The 19,377-nt window shown below is 43.1% G+C and overlaps 3 protein-coding genes across 3 annotated transcripts; 1 reads left to right on the top strand and 2 right to left on the bottom strand.

The window, feature by feature from the left end:
- Positions 1-6: 6 nt before the first annotated feature.
- On the bottom strand, positions 7-8,976 carry LOC135498027 (uncharacterized). The gene is made up of 12 exons (XM_064788155.1): positions 8,893-8,976; positions 7,686-8,075; positions 6,560-7,282; positions 5,500-5,868; positions 4,892-5,137; positions 4,332-4,577; positions 3,477-3,698; positions 2,574-2,783; positions 2,027-2,272; positions 1,245-1,449; positions 840-1,012; positions 7-560 (listed from the first exon to the last, which is right to left on the bottom strand). The coding sequence occupies exons 1-12, from the start codon at positions 8,966-8,968 to the stop codon at positions 301-303; spliced, it is 3,366 nt and encodes a 1,121-aa protein (XP_064644225.1). The 5' UTR covers positions 8,969-8,976; the 3' UTR covers positions 7-300.
- A 1,267-nt stretch (positions 8,977-10,243) lies between these two features.
- Positions 10,244-12,937, top strand: LOC135497784 (acetylcholine receptor subunit beta-like). Its single transcript, XM_064787674.1, has 4 exons — positions 10,244-10,609; positions 10,947-11,101; positions 11,531-12,063; positions 12,361-12,937. Exons 1-4 carry the CDS (start codon positions 10,409-10,411, stop codon positions 12,903-12,905), a joined length of 1,434 nt encoding a protein of 477 aa, XP_064643744.1. The 5' UTR covers positions 10,244-10,408; the 3' UTR covers positions 12,906-12,937.
- A 38-nt stretch (positions 12,938-12,975) lies between these two features.
- Positions 12,976-19,020, bottom strand: LOC135497783 (threonine synthase-like 2). The gene is made up of 8 exons (XM_064787673.1): positions 18,283-19,020; positions 17,250-17,444; positions 16,607-16,759; positions 15,868-16,019; positions 15,439-15,651; positions 14,917-15,045; positions 14,170-14,312; positions 12,976-13,295 (listed from the first exon to the last, which is right to left on the bottom strand). Exons 1-8 carry the CDS (start codon positions 18,620-18,622, stop codon positions 13,079-13,081), a joined length of 1,542 nt encoding a protein of 513 aa, XP_064643743.1. The 5' UTR covers positions 18,623-19,020; the 3' UTR covers positions 12,976-13,078.
- Positions 19,021-19,377: the final 357 nt, after the last annotated feature.

The following is a 19,377-nucleotide window of genomic DNA, read 5'->3' as shown; positions in this document are numbered from 1 at the left end:
CACACCAGGGTCAGAGTTGGTTTATTGAACATATTTCCTACATATTTATTTACACCAGTCTGCACGAAACCGCTATTGTGACAAATGCCTTTTCACCCAAAAGTCACACTCAACCGCAAGTTTTATCACCCGAAGCACTTCATCACAATGTATTAATATTCTGTTCGTTGCCGTTAGGCCAACGTCCATTCTGATATTCTGAGAGGCGACAAGGGACGGAGTAATATTCAATACGAGCAAATATTTGTGGACCCTTGCAGCTCCGCCGAGAAGGAGCCCGGGAAGGACGGCGTGTACGGTTTAACTAGTTCGTTTCTTGCATTCCTTGGCGTACATCGTTGGGTCTGCACCAAAAAAACACTTAGGACCAATGAGTTTCTTATTTCGACTGAATGAAGTTTTGACGAACGTAAAAGCGCAATCTGGATCTGACACGCACTTTCGGAAGCATTTGGATAAACTGCGGCTTCGAGCCTTTTTCAACAGCCCTGTGAAGGGGATAAACTCGCACCGCGGTCTGTTCTTGATAGCCTCAGTGTAGACCATCTTGCACATTTTACCTGCATTATTGGAGGAAGAAAGGAAAAACAATAAAAAATCACTTAGGTGAAGTCCGTGCGAGATAATAGGTTGGTTTCACAACCCTTACGATGAGCTACGAACGACCAAGTACGAAGGATGAGGATTATTAATGAGTGTCATCGCGTGATTGAATAAGCCCCAGGACTCGATGACACGACTAAGTTTAGTCGTTCGTTTGGCTGGACCAGATTCTTAAAAGACTCTGGCTTTAATTATAATATGCCCCGTCGCAAAATAACAGGGGTGTTTAAATGTACCTTTGCAACGCTTCGTGAAGCGTTTGATCTCAACGTATGGTGTCGGGTCGAAGTCAATCAGTTTCCACGGGTTCACCGTTCTTTTCCTAGTCGTGGGCATTCGTTGATGCCGTATCACCACACACACAAATTTCCCATGCTTCGAGTTGTACTGTTCATAGGGGTTGTGGGAACTGCAATGTAAGTATGTGTAAAACCATTACGGCAACGTGCTTGTCCCCGCTTTCCGCTGAACTACGCAATGTATAGCAGTAAGCGATTTAATGGAATCATAAATAATTTGAATCTGCTTCCGCTGACTCTAATGACGAAAATTCCAAAATTGATACATGACATTCTGAACTTGAGCCGAGCGCCAGTCAGTACAACTAGGAGATTACGCCGTGCTCGGATTACGTGACCTACCCACGGTTTTTTGCATGGTGCTTTGTTCCTCCTTTCGTCAACTTCGCCGCGTGGTTTGGGTATATGTCCAGGATATGACAGTCATCATTCCACTGACAGTTGTCACTGCACGAACGGTGACTAGGACCGTACTCTTTCGATACCACGTGGAAGTCAGTTGAGTTGGCGGGCAGAATGGCTAGAACCCTTATTGATTTGCATCGACCTGACGGATATAATGAATGTTTTAAGTTCCCGGGTCATAAGGCGAAATACCCACTCAAGTCTTAAAGAAACATTTGTTGGAATTCGGTTGGAGGAACGCTTTGGTGTCAGCGTCGTATCACCAAGATTACCGAGAGGAAGAAACGGAAGGGGACGTATGTGGAGAAGGAGGACGTTCTCCCGGGCGGTTTTTCTATAACACGGATAAATTGGACTATGTTACAAAGCATGGGTTGTGTTTTGTAACTTGTTTGTGAGCGTCTATTGCAAAATCGGACTGACTTCATATAGACCTTACCCCCTGGCTCCCCATGCAAAGATATGGTATCTTTAACCAATTTTATATTATGACCCAATTAATGTACAAGTCACCGTAATGTACCCTTGCACAAATGGTACCATTTAACTATTAATAATTAGTTTTCACCATTTAATTTTTGGAGTGCAAGTTGTCCCTTTAGACTACATTTACTTTGAAAGTAATCCCCTATTTGGGTGGTTAATATTAGATCATTTTATAATTAAATGAAGGTGGATGCTTTAGGATATTCTGCACCCCCCCCCCCCCTTTCACTTACCGTTTCTACACACCTTCTTGTAATGGTAAGCCTTCTCTTTGAGCATGTAACAATTCCTGAACTCGAGGTCCGCGGACCAGGCATCGAAGACGGCCGTGCATTCTTCCACCCGGCTGCAGGCCGCTTGGCAGACTGCACTACTTGTTCCCCGCACGCGTCTCGCGATCATTAGGTTCTTTTGGACCCTCCAGTAGCTGGCGATGAAGGTGTTTTCTTGTGCAATCTTCATTGTGCATTTCTTGTTTGCTGTAAAATGAATTATAAGCAACTTTGGTATGCTTTTTTCTTTCAGAACCTCTTTGGAGTATAGCATGCTGTAATGCTGTTGAACGGAACGGAACGAAACGAAACGGGTCGTAACCACCTTCAGCAATCTGTATTATTACGCTTCATGATGTAAGGCCCTACAGAATGACATGTTCCTAAAGTTGCCTTGGGTGTTTTAGAAATGCATCAAGAGAACCAAAAATGAGACATACCAACTGAAATTACAGATAAAATTCGTGATAAATGAACGGAGAAAGTCTGGGTCTAAATTACAAAATACCGTCACACTGTTTATAATAGGTCGTCGGCTGGGCGAAGTTGATGCCGAAGAGCCTGCAGTGTTTAGTCGACTCCACCATCCCGACTGAATGGCAAGATTCCTCTATTTCGCACTTCTTGGTGCAGTTTTCCGGGCCGAGCACGGCCGAGTAAGATATCCCGGGCACCTTGAAATGCTCGCCCTTCTTCACCGGGATCATTTTGCATGTTCCTAGATGAAAGGAAAAAATACCGAAATTCAAGTTGTTTTGACTGCTGTTTGAACCACAGATCTGATTGGGAATGTTTCAGACGTTTTGAATAAAAAGTCGCCGGCCTTTAAAACGATTGACCATTGTATTGTACCTCTTTTTAAATGTCAGTTTCCACTACATCGGCAAGTGGGGGAACTTAATTTCGATGTACGCTATTGGCTCGCAACGGACCACAAAGCCACTCTCCATATAAGAGGTTATGATTTTATCCGGTTCGACCCGATTACTTCCGAAGACAGTCCGGAAATGCTCATAATGTTTCGACATGACGGCGAAGATGACGTCTTAATGAGACTGTGAAAGCGCGGCCAAACCTACAGTTTCTGACAGAAACGCGCTTCCTTCATTGTTGGAATTATTTCGACTGTAAGTTATTATATTGCTATTCGCTCGAAAATGGTAACGACCACAAAGTCCGTAAACGTGGACTCCCGGGGCAGTCCACTGCGTCATCTTAAACGGATCTCCTTATGGTGACAGGACGAGGCCGGTCCAATGCGTCCGGAGTGTAAATGAAAGCGGCAAAACCACGACGGTTAATCGGAATTAAACATCGGAAAATCACGTGTTTATTTGTTTTTTAAATTTTGTGCCTATACATGTAGCTAAAATGTGACTTGATCGTTTACGAAATCCATCCGTAGTCTTACCTGCAGTACAAACCTTCCGTTGGTAGTTCATCTCGTAAAAGATTCGACAGCCTGCCCGGTACTCAGCGATTACTTCGAACCCGAGACATTGACGTATGTTCTTTTGGCATTCGGCTTTGCAAGTATCCATTGAGTTTCTCTTGAAAGTGTGCAAGGATGCGAAGTAAAGTACCGGGATCTTCGTCACAAATGCTTCCATCTTCACTAGTTTGCAATTGCCACCTAAATTTAGCATGATAAAACAGTACTGCAGTAAGCATTTATAAGACGATGAGCGCGGTTCTATAAACGACTGAGGGCGAAAAGGTCAGGGAGAGAAACGACCGGATACCATCTTCTTTATTCAAAGTTTCAAATTATGGTCATGCCGATTATACCGTCATTGTTCATCCTTCATCCTGTGAAAGTAGGAGACGTTAGGACTGATTGATGTTCACCGCCGGTAAAAGTCGGCATGTCTCTGGTACTTCAGAGGCACTGAAGCAGATGACGCTACGTGACACCTGCTGTAGTCCGCCGAGGATGACAAAATGAGCTGTCATTAGTAGCGGGAAGGGTCTGATCGGTGCTTGCAGTGCCGCGTTTCGGCTCGATTCTACAGGTTTTTTCAAGGCCACGAAGAAAGAGCCAGCGAACACCATTACTGGAGTAGATTAGCTATCAGGTAAAAAACGATGTTTTATATAGATACATGCACGGTGTCTATTGATAAGAGAGTGAGGTTTCTTATAGAAAATACCGTTTTAAAGCTCGCGCCATGTAGGTACTACGAAAATATGCTCCAATATGCTACGCTGCACATGGAGTGCAATGGGACTGGCCGGCTAAGGCCGGTCTACATGATTCCAGACTTACCAGTGCACTGTTTTTTCATGGCCGAATTTGCCACCCATATCAGACAATATGGAGGCCGCCAGTGGCGCCGACCGGCTTTCTTTTTCGGAATGTAGGTCACCATAACACAGTACGGGTTACTATTACATTGACTGTTACAAAGCTTCATCGGGGCATTTCGATTCTTCACGTTTGTAGTTATTGAGTAACGGTATTGCGTGAAAGGTCTTTTGATTCGCTTTAGGTCGCACTTTTCACCTTGGAGAACTACAAGTACAAAACACTGGTTATCGTTGCTAAACTCACTGGTCATCGTTGCTAAAACACTGGTCATCGTTGCTAAACACTGGTGTGAATCGATCGACGGTTGGAGTTCGGAGGGTATTGCATATTCAAATGATTATTGGTATATGTATACGCAAAAATCGTCGCACTCGCATTCATTGATTCCATTAATATTTCTTGCGCATGGGGCGTAATAATTTGCATTCGATATTTGAAATTTACCAGTCATAGCTTTTGAGAGTTAAGTGATATCATGCATATTCATGAGTGTTGGTTTCGTCATATATTAAACTTACCGTTGCAGCTGCGTCCAAACAATGGCGTCACCCTGAGAAGAAAACAATGGGCTGCGTGTTTGATAGATTCTCTGTACACGAATGCAGAACAGAGATTGCTCGCCTGCTCACATCGTTTCATACATTCACGCAGAGTTTGTTCTGCCGTGCCCTTAAGCGGGATGACCTTCGAGTTGGCAACTTGATGATAACTGTCCCAGATTCTTTCCCTGGCTGTCACAGGGAAAGTACACCGCACCTTTTTACCTGAAATGACGTTGCATCGGTAAATGTACTGTTTTGTATATCAGAATTTATAGTTTTACATGTAGCTTGTTCAGAAATCATCCTGGCACCAGCGGTTTTTTTGATTGATTCTCCGCCTCTCGATAAGGTAGGAGTATCAAAAACCCGAATCTCAGGTTGGTTCAGTGACTTTGCGCCGCGCTTACCCGCGCGTCCTGGCGTCCTATAGAGGATGCGCAGAGGATAGGAGGCGTTGTCACGAACGAATCCCCTGCCAACACAGGCCGTCATTACTGAAGTCCTATTTGTAGGTATCAAGTTACTGAAAGAAAGGGTTCATCAGCAAGAATTAATAAAATCAGTTTCTGTAAAAACATTCATACCTTTTTTCTTGCAGTGTTTTAAATAAATCACTGGCTTCTTGGATTTATTCTCCACTAGGCAGCATATCTTCCGGGGGCCGTAGATGGAAAAATAGTCGCACTGTGACCTCTTATCACACTCGGCCATACACCGACGAAAGGGCAATATCCTTCCGTGAGGCGCCTTCCTCATAACATCAGTGAAGTAAACCTGCCTAGCCTCTGTTACGTTCGTTTTATAGTATCTACAGCTGGACCCGGGTCGGGTAGATTTGATTCTCGGTCGTAGGCTCACTGGTTTAGGCGTCTGAGCGTTCTTCGGCGTTTGTCTTGCAGGCCACTTTGTCGGCTGTGGATGTTGTGTTGAAGATTTCGTTGTTGCGGCTGACACTGAGATTCAGCGAAGTAAGAGAAAATAATAGAATGGAATATGATACACCTTACATTGAATCAAAACTACATCGTATTAAGAAAACATGTTATCATCAAAGCAATCGCAACCGGTTGCTGGAAGATACATTTAGAAAGAAAAGATTATTATCTGGTTTTGATTTGTTCAGCGAGAATGTTTTCTCAAAGGAATAATCTTCATTTGGTCGTCGCTATACTCTTGATACTTGGTCTTCAAGTTGCTTACATGTATAAACTGGTTTAAGGTTCAACAGGTTTAACGTAATAGCAGATATTCACACATGTCTGGCAGCAGTTACTTCTGATTTTACTTTTGCTAACTAGCCGCAAATAACCCGTATCCTTCTTTAATGCGGCGTCATAACTTACGATTCACGTTGTCACTAGTCGGAATTCACGTATCACATGTTACGAACACGTAATTTGGCATAGGCTCGAAAACATATTTTGAAATGAGGGTGAAAAGCGACGTAGCCCGCTCTAAATGACTTGTTCGTTCTAATGAATCACACGTTACAAGTGATAACGGGAGTTCTCGTTGACCTAGCCTTTCATTTGGACTGTCATCGCTTCTGACTAGATGGACGCTTACTGTATCATGATGACAAAGTGGTAACGTACACCCCTCTCCCCGAAACGACACGGCAACAGAAGAGGTAGGCCAACTTACCATATGGTCTAGTCGGCGTGGTAAAAGATGACATGGGCTCAGACGTCGGACCAGCAGATGCTTGGATATATGCTGAAGAATCGCCGTGATGTTCATTTTCATTCCTGCTGGTACCCTCTTTCCAAGTCCAAGTAGGGGTTGGGGCAATAGTTGAGCTCGATGCTGTACTTGTGCCGTAGGCAGCAGAATAGGCCTCACTCGATCTAGGGGAGTTATAAGATCCCATTCCACGCGAATAGCCAGGATAGACCCCACTCGATCTAGGGTAGACTTCAGATCCCATTCCACGCGAATAGCCAGGATAGACCTCACTCGATCTGGGGTAGGCATCAGACCTCATTCCACGCGAATAGCCAGGATAGACCTCACTCGATCTGGGGTAGGTATCAGACCTCATTCCACGCGAATAGCCAGGATACACCTCACTCGATCTGGGGTAGGCATCAGACCTCATTCCACGCGAATAGCCAGGATAGACCTCACTCGATCTGGGGTAGGCATCAGACCTCATTCCACGCGAATAGCCAGGATATATCTCACTCGATCTGGGGTAGGCATCAGACCTAATTCCACGCGAATAGCCAGGATAGACTTCACTCGATCTGGGGTAGGCATCAGACCTCATTCCACGCGGATAACCAGGATAAGCCTCACTCGATGTAGGGTACTGGTAGTTGGATGATGGGGGTTGGAAATTCGTCTGCATCCGAGGCTGGTAGTGACCTTGAAAGATATTGTTGTAACATGGGGTTTTGGTAGATAATAGAGAGGATTAGAGATCGTCCTGCTAACATTAACTCATTGGACCAACTACGTCACGTGACCGGTCAATAAAAACTGCTGTTGCTGGGGGTGACGTCACGTGTGTCGAGTGTTGGAAAGGGCAACTTTCGCGAAAAGTGAATCTATATGTTATGCAGAGTGGTGGTCATGTTATGAAGAAAATGTAGCGCGCTTTCTCGGGCGGTATGACTTTTTCTGTCCCTCGGAATATCATGGCTGGGCTCGGGCGATATCATCACATTCCCGAGGCCCACTTGAAAAAATCCATATTGTCGACAAAGGGCTTCATTGATTTAATGGTGTACCCTTGGGCGGCGTCTACCCTTGGGCCCGAGCAACTTACGTCTTTTCTGTTTCGGGCACTTCTTCAGCATATATACAGCGTCTTCTTCGTGCTCTGACTTGAGTTTCAGCTTTCCTTCAAACTTCGCGCGCGAAGATATGTCCCTAAACAAGGAAATGCATTTTCCCTTTCCTTCATCAGAATTTGGATTCATCAGGAATATGATGGCCTCGCACCTAAACATACGGGAGCAAAAGCCTTGACAATGCGAAAGCATTACTTCTCGTAGATAGTGCGGATATCCGGAAGGCAGTGTTCTGTTCTGCAGCTCGGCCGGTAGTTCATCAGCCTCCTCTAGGGGGCAGGCTTTATGGTAATGGTAGGAATTGCTTCTACGTTGATGGTGGTGGTGGTCATGGTGGTGGTGGTCGAGGTGGTGATTATGACGTCCTGTTGTGTAAGTGAATGAACACTGAATTTGAATAAAATCTCTAACTACAAAGATCTTGGACAGATTCGCGTTGTGGTTTGCAAACCTACTTTGCAGAGTAGGGTCACATCTCACCACAAAGACTTAATTCCACCACAATCGGCTCCAGCCGCCACGGGGATACCACAATCGGTTTCCGCGGGTATTCGGTAATTCAAATTCCGCGCTGACGCGGCTGGTGGAAATTGCAGTGGAGTTAGTAATAGGGCCATCGCACCAGCGCCCTTTGGGACCAAGCGTAGTTTCCCGTGGCGTCTTCTCTCTATTTCTGTACTAATGGGGGAAGAAAACTGCATGTCCGACATGTACTACGGTGCTGCTATGATCACTAATCAGCCGGCATGACGTTTTGTAAAATGCTAAATTATAAAGGCAGCCTCAAAAACTTATCTTGGCCCATATAGGCCAACATTGTTCAGTTCCGACGTCCATCACTTTACCCCTTTTAAGTCCAATCCCCCCCTTCGTTTTAGAAGATAGTTTGCACGCGACCTCGGAACTTTGTGTGTCAAGATGGTGTTTAATCAAAGGCGATGAATTTCCGACCAGCGGTAATGGGAGATCAATGGCTTTAAGGCGGCTCGTTTGTGTAGTTTACCAGACAGTCCTGAGAGAGTTGGTGGTCAACTATGGTCAAATTCCCTGCTAACGCGGCGGGTGGAAATTGCAGTGGAGTGCAATTGACCGGCCTCAAGAACGTAGGGATGACGAAGGGACTGCCCCCTAGTTCCGGGGTGTGAGGAACAAGGATGTCAATGATATGTGTTGTTTCCTTACCATTCCAGTGCGAGTCCACACCAGCATACGACAGCAATAGAGCGCAGGAGAAAACGGCAAAAGATGTCGACTCCATGGTCGGGATTGGAACTCTGACGCAGGAGCAACAAGTCCCACGCCTTAATACACAGTATCAAGTGCAAAACCCAACTACGGAGACCTGGGAACGACTTCGTCATCAAAATTTCCCAAGGGGACAGTCTGAGATTAAATTAGATTAAGGTGGACTGTTTTTGATGCATTTAATGAGGATGGGCTAGTACCTAATTCAATTACACTTTGCCGAGTACAATTTCTCGTTAATGGACCGGTTTAATATGAGATAAAGATGGCTGATTTGTTGTTTTATGAGAAAGGTATTGACCAAGATCGTCAACCGCGGCCTGAAAAAGGCAAAGTGCGAAATACAAAACACAAACGGAGAGATAGACAGGGCATTACCATCCCACAACTAACACGTTTTCCGTTTATTTAGACAGTGCCGGCTCAGTAAGGTGCCCCAATTCGCCTTTTTTCCATACAAGTCCCCTTCTTCTTAATCATCGAGGATTTATTTCGCAAGCCCCGCCCTGACATCAATTCCGTGCCCTCCTATCCAGGCACGGAATCATGCGAATCACATGGGTCATGTCGATAACGGGTAATTCTGCACTGAAATCTCGACAATGGTATTCCAACAAATTCACCATATGGCTTTAAATATACCGTTTCATTCGTTGTAAAGTCAACAGACAGAATCAATTTCTGGGAAGCAATTTGAGCCAAACATTGATTGACTATGTGTAGGGCAAATAAAAATAAAAATTCGTGTCTTGTCCAAACGGTTTTATGAAATCCGGGCGGAAGGTATACTTTTTGTTTTTGTTTTTTAAATTTTTATTGCACATGTACCATCCAGATGTCAGAATCTTCACATTTCAAGAGGAACTAATATAGGCAGCGCCCGTATTACAACCTAAGGACGTTATGCCCCATTACTACACACACTGCTCATAGAATGAAGGAACCCCTAAACCAGAATTCATCATAGAACGAAAGTGTTGACAGCACGGGGCAACATGCGTGGTATTAGTGATATCAAACGTAATGGAGTAGAGTGGTGTGTCAAAAAGTGAAATAAAAAGAATTGTGGCGGTTGGGCGGACGGACCGGGAAGAAAACCTAGTTTTCATTCTTATATGCCCTTGCGAGCAGCTGTTCTCCCCCAAGAAATAACACGAGTTCAGTGATTGGCCAAGTAATAATCGTCGTCGGGATTTTCTGCATGGGTGTCAAGAAAATATGTCACGGTTTTAAAAATAAACACTTATTTCAAATATTCTACAAATTTCTTTCTCCATTCTGACGAATCTGCTGTTCGGACTAGACTCAATGCTCTGCATGCGAGGTAACGAGGAGATTTTCGAAATTCGCGACAAGCCTGGGTTTGATCAAGAATAGGCCTCTCAATCAATTACTGGATCTCAAATTTACTACCATAGTTTACTACTTTGGTTACTAGCCATATATATGCCACATGCGCAATACGACCATTGGCATGCTGCTCTTATTTTTATTGGTTGCAATACTCATGAAGTCAAGCCATGCCTTTCACGATGAGGATAGTCTTACTGAATACTTACTTTCTGGATACGGGAAGAAAGCGCATCCTAGTTTGCCTCGTCAAAAGCCTACCGTGGTGCGCGTGTCAATGAAGTTGGGTCTGCTCTTGGAACTGGTAAGTTTTACTTATATCCTGCTTTACCTTGTTACTATATATACAGCATTAATACAACACGATTCTTACCATTTTTGCCATTCTCTTTTAATCTCCCTTGTACATGTAAATTGGATTCTGCCATCTATGCCCATCACCAGTCTTTGAATCTGGAAACATGGTATTGTATCTTTTACCTGTGCCCTTTTCAGGTATAATGTTGTCGGTTGTGAGATAAACTTCAAAAATCAGAAATGTACTGAAATGTGTTTGCAAAACACTCTATTATCATCAGATGTATATCATCAATTATATCTATTTAAAAAAATTAGCAATCTACCATTCTGTATTCGATCAGAAAGACAAAGAACAGCAAGTATCAGTAGCGACCTCTATCAACATGATATGGAACGATAGCAGGCTAAGCTGGAATGCGTCGGCGCATGACAACATCCGGGCATTGACCATGGCAGCTTCCGACATATGGGTTCCAGTGATTGGTCACGCAAACAGGTAATTTGCATAAAAAGTGTAATTTGAATGTCGAAAACACAGTACAGCAAACGATCTATCAATGCAAGCCATTTTAACAAGGGCGAGATTCATCCCGATTTAACTTAGACCGGGCCTACTTTTCTACAGCGTTCTGTTCATTCGATATTGAGTATCACTATCAAGAGTTCAACTCTCACAACTTTCAACGCGAATAGGCTTGACAAACGGATCAAGCATGCTATAAAAACCATCTGGAAACATTATTCTTCGAACATATTTTAACATATTAATTTATGCGGTGTACATCAAGAATATTCATATGTGTTGTTACTCAAGTCAAAAACATTTGATGTAAATGTGTTTTTAGTTTGTTGCTTATAGCCGCGCGCATAACTTATGTAATGATGGTTTAAATATTCTTCTTCAACCATATTTTTTCATCTCCAGAATAGACGGGAAACCATCATTACCAGACCACGATGGTCCCAACTGGTTAACAGTGAGGTCTAACGGAACTATCAACTGGAACATCAGCGGTTCCTTGACGGCTCCCTGCCCAGTTAACGCGGCATGTTTCCCTTTCGATGTCCAAAAATGCCAGTTGCATTTCATCGCCTTGAAACAGAGTATCAACAGCCTAAAATTGGAACCAATCAAGTCCGTTGACACAAATGGATACATCCGCCACAGCGAATGGGAGCTGATCAAATCAGAGCTGAAACCAAAACTAGAAGAAAGCGGAAGTACAAAGTCTGGTTTCGTTTTAGACATGGCCGTTAGGCGTCGCCATCATTATTATATGTTCAGCGTGATTGCACCGAGTACCCTCGTTTCCGTGCTGATTTTGTTGGTGTTTTATTTACCACTGGACGCTGGTGAACGAATGTCGTTCAGCGTTACGATCTTCTTGACGTTTTCCCTCTTCCAAATCATGGTGACTGACCGACTGCCTAACGCATCTGGAAGCACGTCGATTCTAGGTAGGGCAGCATCATAAACACATTCCTCTCACACCTTCGTTTTGCAATAAAGATAGCTTAATGAGCTCCCTGTAATGGTGATCCCCGCCATGACACCCTGTCATACACTCCCATTCGATCAACAGTCTGCATGCCTTGGGGCAATCATTGTACACCAATAAAAATCGCAAACTGGAGATCTGTGCATTAATGCATACTACTAGAGAGATGTTTTCTACTCTCGTAGCAAGTTGAGCCTGGGCTATAACTGCACGACTTTGCCTTACAAAGCTTATTTGCGTACTGCTTCTTTTTCAGCAATATATCTTTTCCTCCAGATGGTGCTCTCAGCACTTTCCGTCGTCGTTTCCGTGCTGGTGCTGAATATGCATTACGTCTATTCACAAGGTTCGCGCATGCCCAGATGGATGCGCCGTCTGTTTCTCGGGAGGCTAGCCACGTGTATAGGCATGCGCAAAACCGTCAAAGACTCAACGAACAACAACAGTATCAAGTTGAAAATTGCAGAGAACCGTGAAAAGTCTATGATTCTACGTCATCACAGATTGTCAGAACCAGGACCTGCATCTGACGTCACGAATAATAACTCTAATTTGAATAACCAACAAAATCCAAGAATTTATGAGTTGGTGAGTGCTGTCCACAATGTTCTACGCGAGGTTAAGAGTATATCCCGTCGTGGCCACCAGGTGGAGGCATCAGAGAAGGTCCAAGAGGAATGGCGTCTTGGTGCCATGGCGATCGATCGTCTGATGATTATTTTCTGCGTTGCTGCTGTCATAGCCTCCACTCTCGTCTGCTTTCTGATCATTCCAAGGTTGAACAAGGATGTTTGTACATAATAAACTACGAAGGCAATATCACCGTGTACATTTTTTTATTTGATTAAATGGTAATGAGTAAGAAGCTTTTGGCTTGAATATATTTATGACATGATTCTTCGTAATTAACATCCCAAGAACACCATTGGGCAAACAAGGATTCCTAGTACCAGGTCTGTGGGGCAAAAGTCAGTCTATGAATAACTTTTGGTTATTTCTTCAATTCTTCCTCTGAGAACCTTGTTCCAGTTATCTCCCTTTACCAACTCCTCAAACTTGGTCGGCATGGTGTATAGCGCTTTGATGTCATCTGGCAGTTGAGGTGTCAAACCTGCAGCACCTTCCACTGCCTCGGTGAACTTGGCTGGCGAGGCGGTGGCGAGGCAAATCCGGGGAGGACTAGAGGCAGACCTGTAGCGAAAGAGTAAAGACTGTTCTAACGTGTCTTGGACTCGTATTGAGCGCATCATTCACAGTAAAATAAAATCGATCTCAACTCATCTATAGCCTTGTCAGTAGCAGTAGAACCGGTTAGTAGCAGAGGTCATGTTAGTAGTTTTGAGACAAAAATGGACTTGCCATTATGTAAGATTCTTAACTAGAATCTTGCCATTATGTAAGATTCTTAACTAGAATCTTGCCATTCTGTAAGATTCTTAACTAGAATCTTACCAATCTGTAAGATTCTTAACTAGAATCTTGCCATTCTGTAAGATTCTTAACTAGAATCTTGCCATTCTGTAAGATTCTTAACTAGAATCTTGCCATTATGTAAGATTCTTAACTAGAATCTTGCCATTCTGTAAGATTCTTAACTAGAATCTTGCCATTATGTAAGATTCTTAACTAGAATCTTGCCATTATGTAAGATTCTTAACTAGAATCTTGCCATTATGTAAGATTCTTAACTAGAATCTTGCCATTATGTAAGATTCTTAACTTGAATCTTGCCATTCTGTAAGATTCTTAACTAGAATCTTGCCATTCTGTAAGATTCTTAACTAGAATCTTGCCATTCTGTAAGATTCTTAACTAGAATCTTGCCATTATGTAAGATTCTTAACTAGAATCTTGCCATTATGTAAGATTCTTAACTAGAATCTTGCCATTCTGTAAGATTCTTAACTAGAATCTTACCAATCTGTAAGATTCTTAACTAGAATCTTACCTACCAGAATATTGAATAGATTGTATACATGTTAACGGAACTGAAGACTCCATAAAAGAATCGTATTGGAATTTTCGATCTGGTTGATACATGGCGATACCTCGATCGGGGTCTTACCTAGAATCCAACCGCTCATAGTGGCATGCGACAGCAGTGGCCGTGTGTGGACACAAGAGGTACCCGTTCTCCTCCCAGCAACGCTTCATGGTTGCTACTGTAGTGCTCTCGTCGGCGCAGAATGTACTGAACGCATCGTGAATCTGAATCGCGAAGTATGAAGAAGTTATGTGACGTATCTTAATACGCAATGCAAGCGCATTATGTTGGAGTTGAACCTGTTAGTATTGTGAGTGACTAGGCTCTACACATCAAGTCAATACGCAGTAGGTTATCTGGAAAACGAGTTAAATCCGACCAAATTTTCACCCACGAAATTCACCACGTTCTACTCCAAATACTTTAGAAGACTTAAGTATCTTGCAGGGGAGAACACAGTGACATTTCCCTCGCGAGAAAGATGCAAGCCGACTCATGGACTGAGGTTAAAGGGACAACTTGGGGGTGGGATTTGCCTCGGCAAGGAGGATAATACCACTGCTTGCTATGGTAGTATACTTGTAGTATACACTTATGCCGATATCAAATAATGATTTTTGCAAGTGTTTGGAGGCAAAATTGGACATGGCTTGTGAATTTCATGCAGGCCTATGATTACAGCCGTTTCTCATAGTGCAGTGTTTATTGCGGTTAAATTATTTTACAATTATCTGTTTGGAGAAGTCGCGGTCCTGCTAGAAGCCATTTTTGTATTAAAAACCAACATATCATATGCCCAAGTTGTCCCTTTAAGCAATGTACGCTTACCTTGGTAAGGAGATTGCTTGGAAGCTGAACCTTTGAATTTGATGATTCAAATTCCTCCGCCAACTGATTGATCAAGTCTGTATCCCGGCCACTTAGCAGATAGAACACCCTCTCCAAGTTGTAGGGACACTGAAATCAAGGTGACAACCTTCACTACAACCATATACATTGTAGTTATGTTACGATTCGATTGATTGATTGATAAGAGTAACAGTTGTTTTTTGCAAATGCTGTTCGTTAAAAAAATGAAATTTGAAAATAAATGAATTTCAACATTCTCGTTTTCTAGACAGACAAACATGTTCAAACACTGAATATGCCTATTTTCCTGACCCGCGATTCATTACGAACGGCAGAATGATAATCATACAAACCCTTCGGCGGGATCCATTCACTTTGTGTACGTAAATGGTCCAATGTAGCTCAGTCCAGTTTTGACAACCCCGATTCAAAATATGCCGGGAAAGCGAAAAGCGGAAGGCAGCCATTACGTTTTATGATTATTATTACTGTCGGCCTTACCTGTATATCCATTGCTGGTGAAATAGTCATCTTCACCTCATTGGCAGACCAATCACCATCCCGAAACGTCCGTGCCACTATGTCATTGTCATTAACTGCTGTGGTAATCTTGATGGGAAGTCCCATCTTCATCGCTATTGTGGCACCAGATAGGTTCCCACACCCACCTGTCGGTATGACCGTCTCGACAGTCTCTCCAATCGAACGGCACACCTGAAACATGACATCAGAAGCTAACAGGTTACATAGCCAATGACAGCTGCTAGTCGGTAAAACAGTCTCAACAGTCTGTCAAATGGAACGGTACCAAACTGACTTATGACATTGGAAGTTTACAGGCAACAGCAGAAACAACAGATGGGCGACCCTCCACTGGCCCTCCTCTCTGCAGTTATCCAACCTCCATTGGTAAAGATTCACAGTACGTACCTTCAAATATCCATAAATATGGTGCGCGATCTGGACCATGATCCTTGCCCAGTTGACCGAGTTTATGGTTGTGATACTGTGTTTCTTGCAGTAATTCTCATCCGTTAAAACGGCCTTCATGACTTCATCTAAGTCATCGCAGTTTCCATCAACTGCAGAAAGAAGCATTATACTTCACGCTCTTGTGCATAGTTTATGGGCAGAGACATGTATTCATCCACAGGCGGAAGTGTGGCACATAGTCCGTACTGAACTGTGAAGCTGTGGTAAATACATGACTGTGATGGGTGAAAGTGGATTTATTCTTCAATCTTTGGTGGATTCTTAATCTACAGAGCCAGGCCATAACGTGGATATACTTTTTAATAATTAATTTAAGGAAATATTGTCTCACTGGCCAGTTTAGAACTTGTATTCTATAGGCCCATATCAGTCCGCGAGTGACGATTTGATGGCAATGCTGTACACAAATCAATTTTTCTCAGGCAATCGGTATTGGAATGTTTTGAATTTTTACTATTATTTCGATAAAAGCCTCTTCATAACACACATAAAATTTGGTGGGAATTAAAGCACCCTTGGTGTACTTTTTCACCAACCTATATTCATTAAAATGTACACAGAATGTACACGCTGGCTAATAGAGGTCTCTGGCCTTATTGCAGTTGGTCGTTTTTTGTATGAAAAAGCAACAAATGGCATAACCAAGTTTTCCCTTTAAAGCGAGTAGTACAAATACCTCTGTACAGATGGCAGTTATCCTCAAGGACAGTGGTCATCATCAACTCCTGGACCCGCGAACATCTATCCTTTGGCAACATGACGATAATGTCTATCCATTTTGACCCCCTGACCGCCTCCAGGGCGGCGCTACCAGTATCTCCCGAAGTCACTTTGAAAATATTTGTTTTATGTATTAGTAATAGTTGTTTTAAAATGTACAATAATAGTAGGGAGTTATATATACATGTACGTATTTTCCACACTGTACTACGTACCCAGCTGTTCCTTATTGTACTCACATGCCTGTTTTTATTCTTGCATCAGGTGGGAAGCCCGCTGCTGTTTTCTATACTCTAAAGCCCATAATTTTACTAGGGCTGTGATCAGGTCTATGATAGGCTTTAAAAATATTATAAAAAAGGGCACAAGAAGTCCAGTTGTTAGTTACGTTGATGAGCGGTTTTAGCACAGTGACATTCACATTGCGTGGGCGGCCAATTCAAGCAGCGACAGTAAAGGACCGCCTCACCACACTACTATCACTGCGCCGTATGATCACCCATTTGAGGAAGGGTCATTCGTTGGTGATCTGAGCACTGGCTTTCAAATGAGAGTCTGGCCCCAACCTGATAATTGTACCACAAATTCACCTTACTCACCGACTAAGATTATGATTCGTTTCTTTCTCTTGCTCAGGAAATAGTCCATAAACTGCCCGACACACGACAGAGCCAAGTCCTTGAATGCGTAGGTGATGCCATGAAAGAGTTCGTGAACATGTAAACCATCTTTTAACTTCGTAACAGGGACGACATCTTCGTGGCGAAATCTTCTGAAAGCTCTCTCGATAACACCTGGATATGTTGGAGATATTTTACTCTTCTTATTATCATAATGGAAGTGACTATTTGTCAAGCCCGGCTTACCAAACAGCGACTTTTTTTTGTCCTGAATGGAGAGCCGAACTCATTAATATTTATAAATGCCCAAGGGCTCATTAATATTCATAAGTTAGTAATGCGCTGGAGAGGCTCAAGTAAGTGAGGCTGGAAAGGGAGAAGGGAAAAAATGGCGGAGCCCTCGCCACCTTTGCCGATTTCGTCAGTAGAAAAGTTGCGCGTGGGGGCTTCGTATGGCTCTTTTGAAGATTTGGAGAAAGCTCTTGATGAATATCAAGAGACAAGTTTCACTGTTTTCATTTCGCTTCAGAGGAATTTGGTTACTCTAAAGGAAAAACCGCAGTAACAGACCATTTTCAGATCAATACGCCATTATGCATATTCATGAGTAGGCGTGGTTTATTCATCGGCTTGCCAAACAGGAAAGAAATTTTGCTCTGTTTGGCAAACCCGGCTGGCCGAACAGGGTGGCTTTTTAGTGCTGTTTGGCAAGCGGCTCTCCAAACAGGACAAAACAAGATGCCTGTTCGGCGAGTGGCTTGCCAAATAGACCCGGTGTAGAAGTTTAAAATGTCCTAGGATAAAATGTCCGGGAACAAAGGATTCTATTATGCGCTGAGCTAGTGACGGTCATTGCCTCTATAGAACCATATGCCATAATCTGTCAGAATACAATAGGCCCGGACACTTTTTCTAGGGGGGGACACTTTTTACTTTTACACCGGCCTATTATAATATACGATAGAAAAAGAAGAGCTTTGAGCTTTGAGAATGATATCACAGGCCCGCTTACCTGTAAGCTCGACTCTCGGGATCTCGTCTTCCGAAACATAGAGACTAACTACTTCTGTCACAAGTTCAGGATAGGATAACGTCGACCATTTCGTCAAGGTGTCCGCCGATATCGTAGGTATCCTCTCCGGCAGCAATAGCCCGCCGTCACGGAGGAAACCGGTTGACATCAATGCATCTTCGAAGGACAATCCACGCAGGGTTCCTCTGGTACTTACGAACTTCATAATGAGAAAGGTTGATAACCAAGAACTTTGATTTGGTATCAAAATTACGATCACCGTGTCTGGAGGAAATGCGTCCACCCAACATGAAACCAGCCGCGTAATGAGTACCCACATGCATACATGTACATGTAATTGTTATTATGCAGTATTACTCAACAGCGGTAACAGCATGCTGTTCCTGTCTGGGGTCTTGCAATTTCCACGCAAAATCTTCAGGTTATTACGAATTTGATTATTTCCCTAAATTGTTTGAAATAACACCATTCTCTCAAACAATGTATAAATAAAAATATATTAGTGCAATCCTATCGGTAGGTTCGAAAATAACATAGGTCGTTCACCCAGTGATGGTACGGTCATTCCAAATAGCATGATCACAGGCGCAAACCAAAATCATGTATATACAGGTGGTTTATGCCTGTTTCGCCTATTCCTGTTTCGCCTATTCCTGTTTCGCCTACTTTCCAGTACCCCTACAATAAATCGACTCTCCCACGGGGAACCTTAGGGATGCATGTTCATTTTATGGGGAAAATGTGAGGGGACAATTGGATGATGTTAACGATGTGATGACAATTTGACTAATCAAATGCCATCAACTTTGTTATGCCATGACCGTTTTGAAAGAGTCACCTTGAAAGCGGGGACAGTCCGGGACTTATTTGACCATAGGACCATAGGACCATACTGACACACAGTAAAAACTAATAGATTAAGTAGAGTAAAGCAGTCGTTTATTTTATAAAAACTGAATTCATGAGTTTTTGATAAAAATACATAATATTGTACATTCTCATAATTATTTGATCAAAATCAGCTGTAAAACCCATGTCATAATATACATGTAGGTACAGCACATATAAAGTCAA

This window comes from Lineus longissimus, chromosome 13 (genome assembly GCF_910592395.1).
Source record: "Lineus longissimus chromosome 13, tnLinLong1.2, whole genome shotgun sequence".
In the NCBI taxonomy this organism is placed as follows: domain Eukaryota; kingdom Metazoa; phylum Nemertea; class Pilidiophora; order Heteronemertea; family Lineidae; genus Lineus; species Lineus longissimus.
The sequence above is the reverse complement of the archived record's forward strand: the minus strand, read 5'-3'. Positions and strand labels throughout refer to the sequence as shown.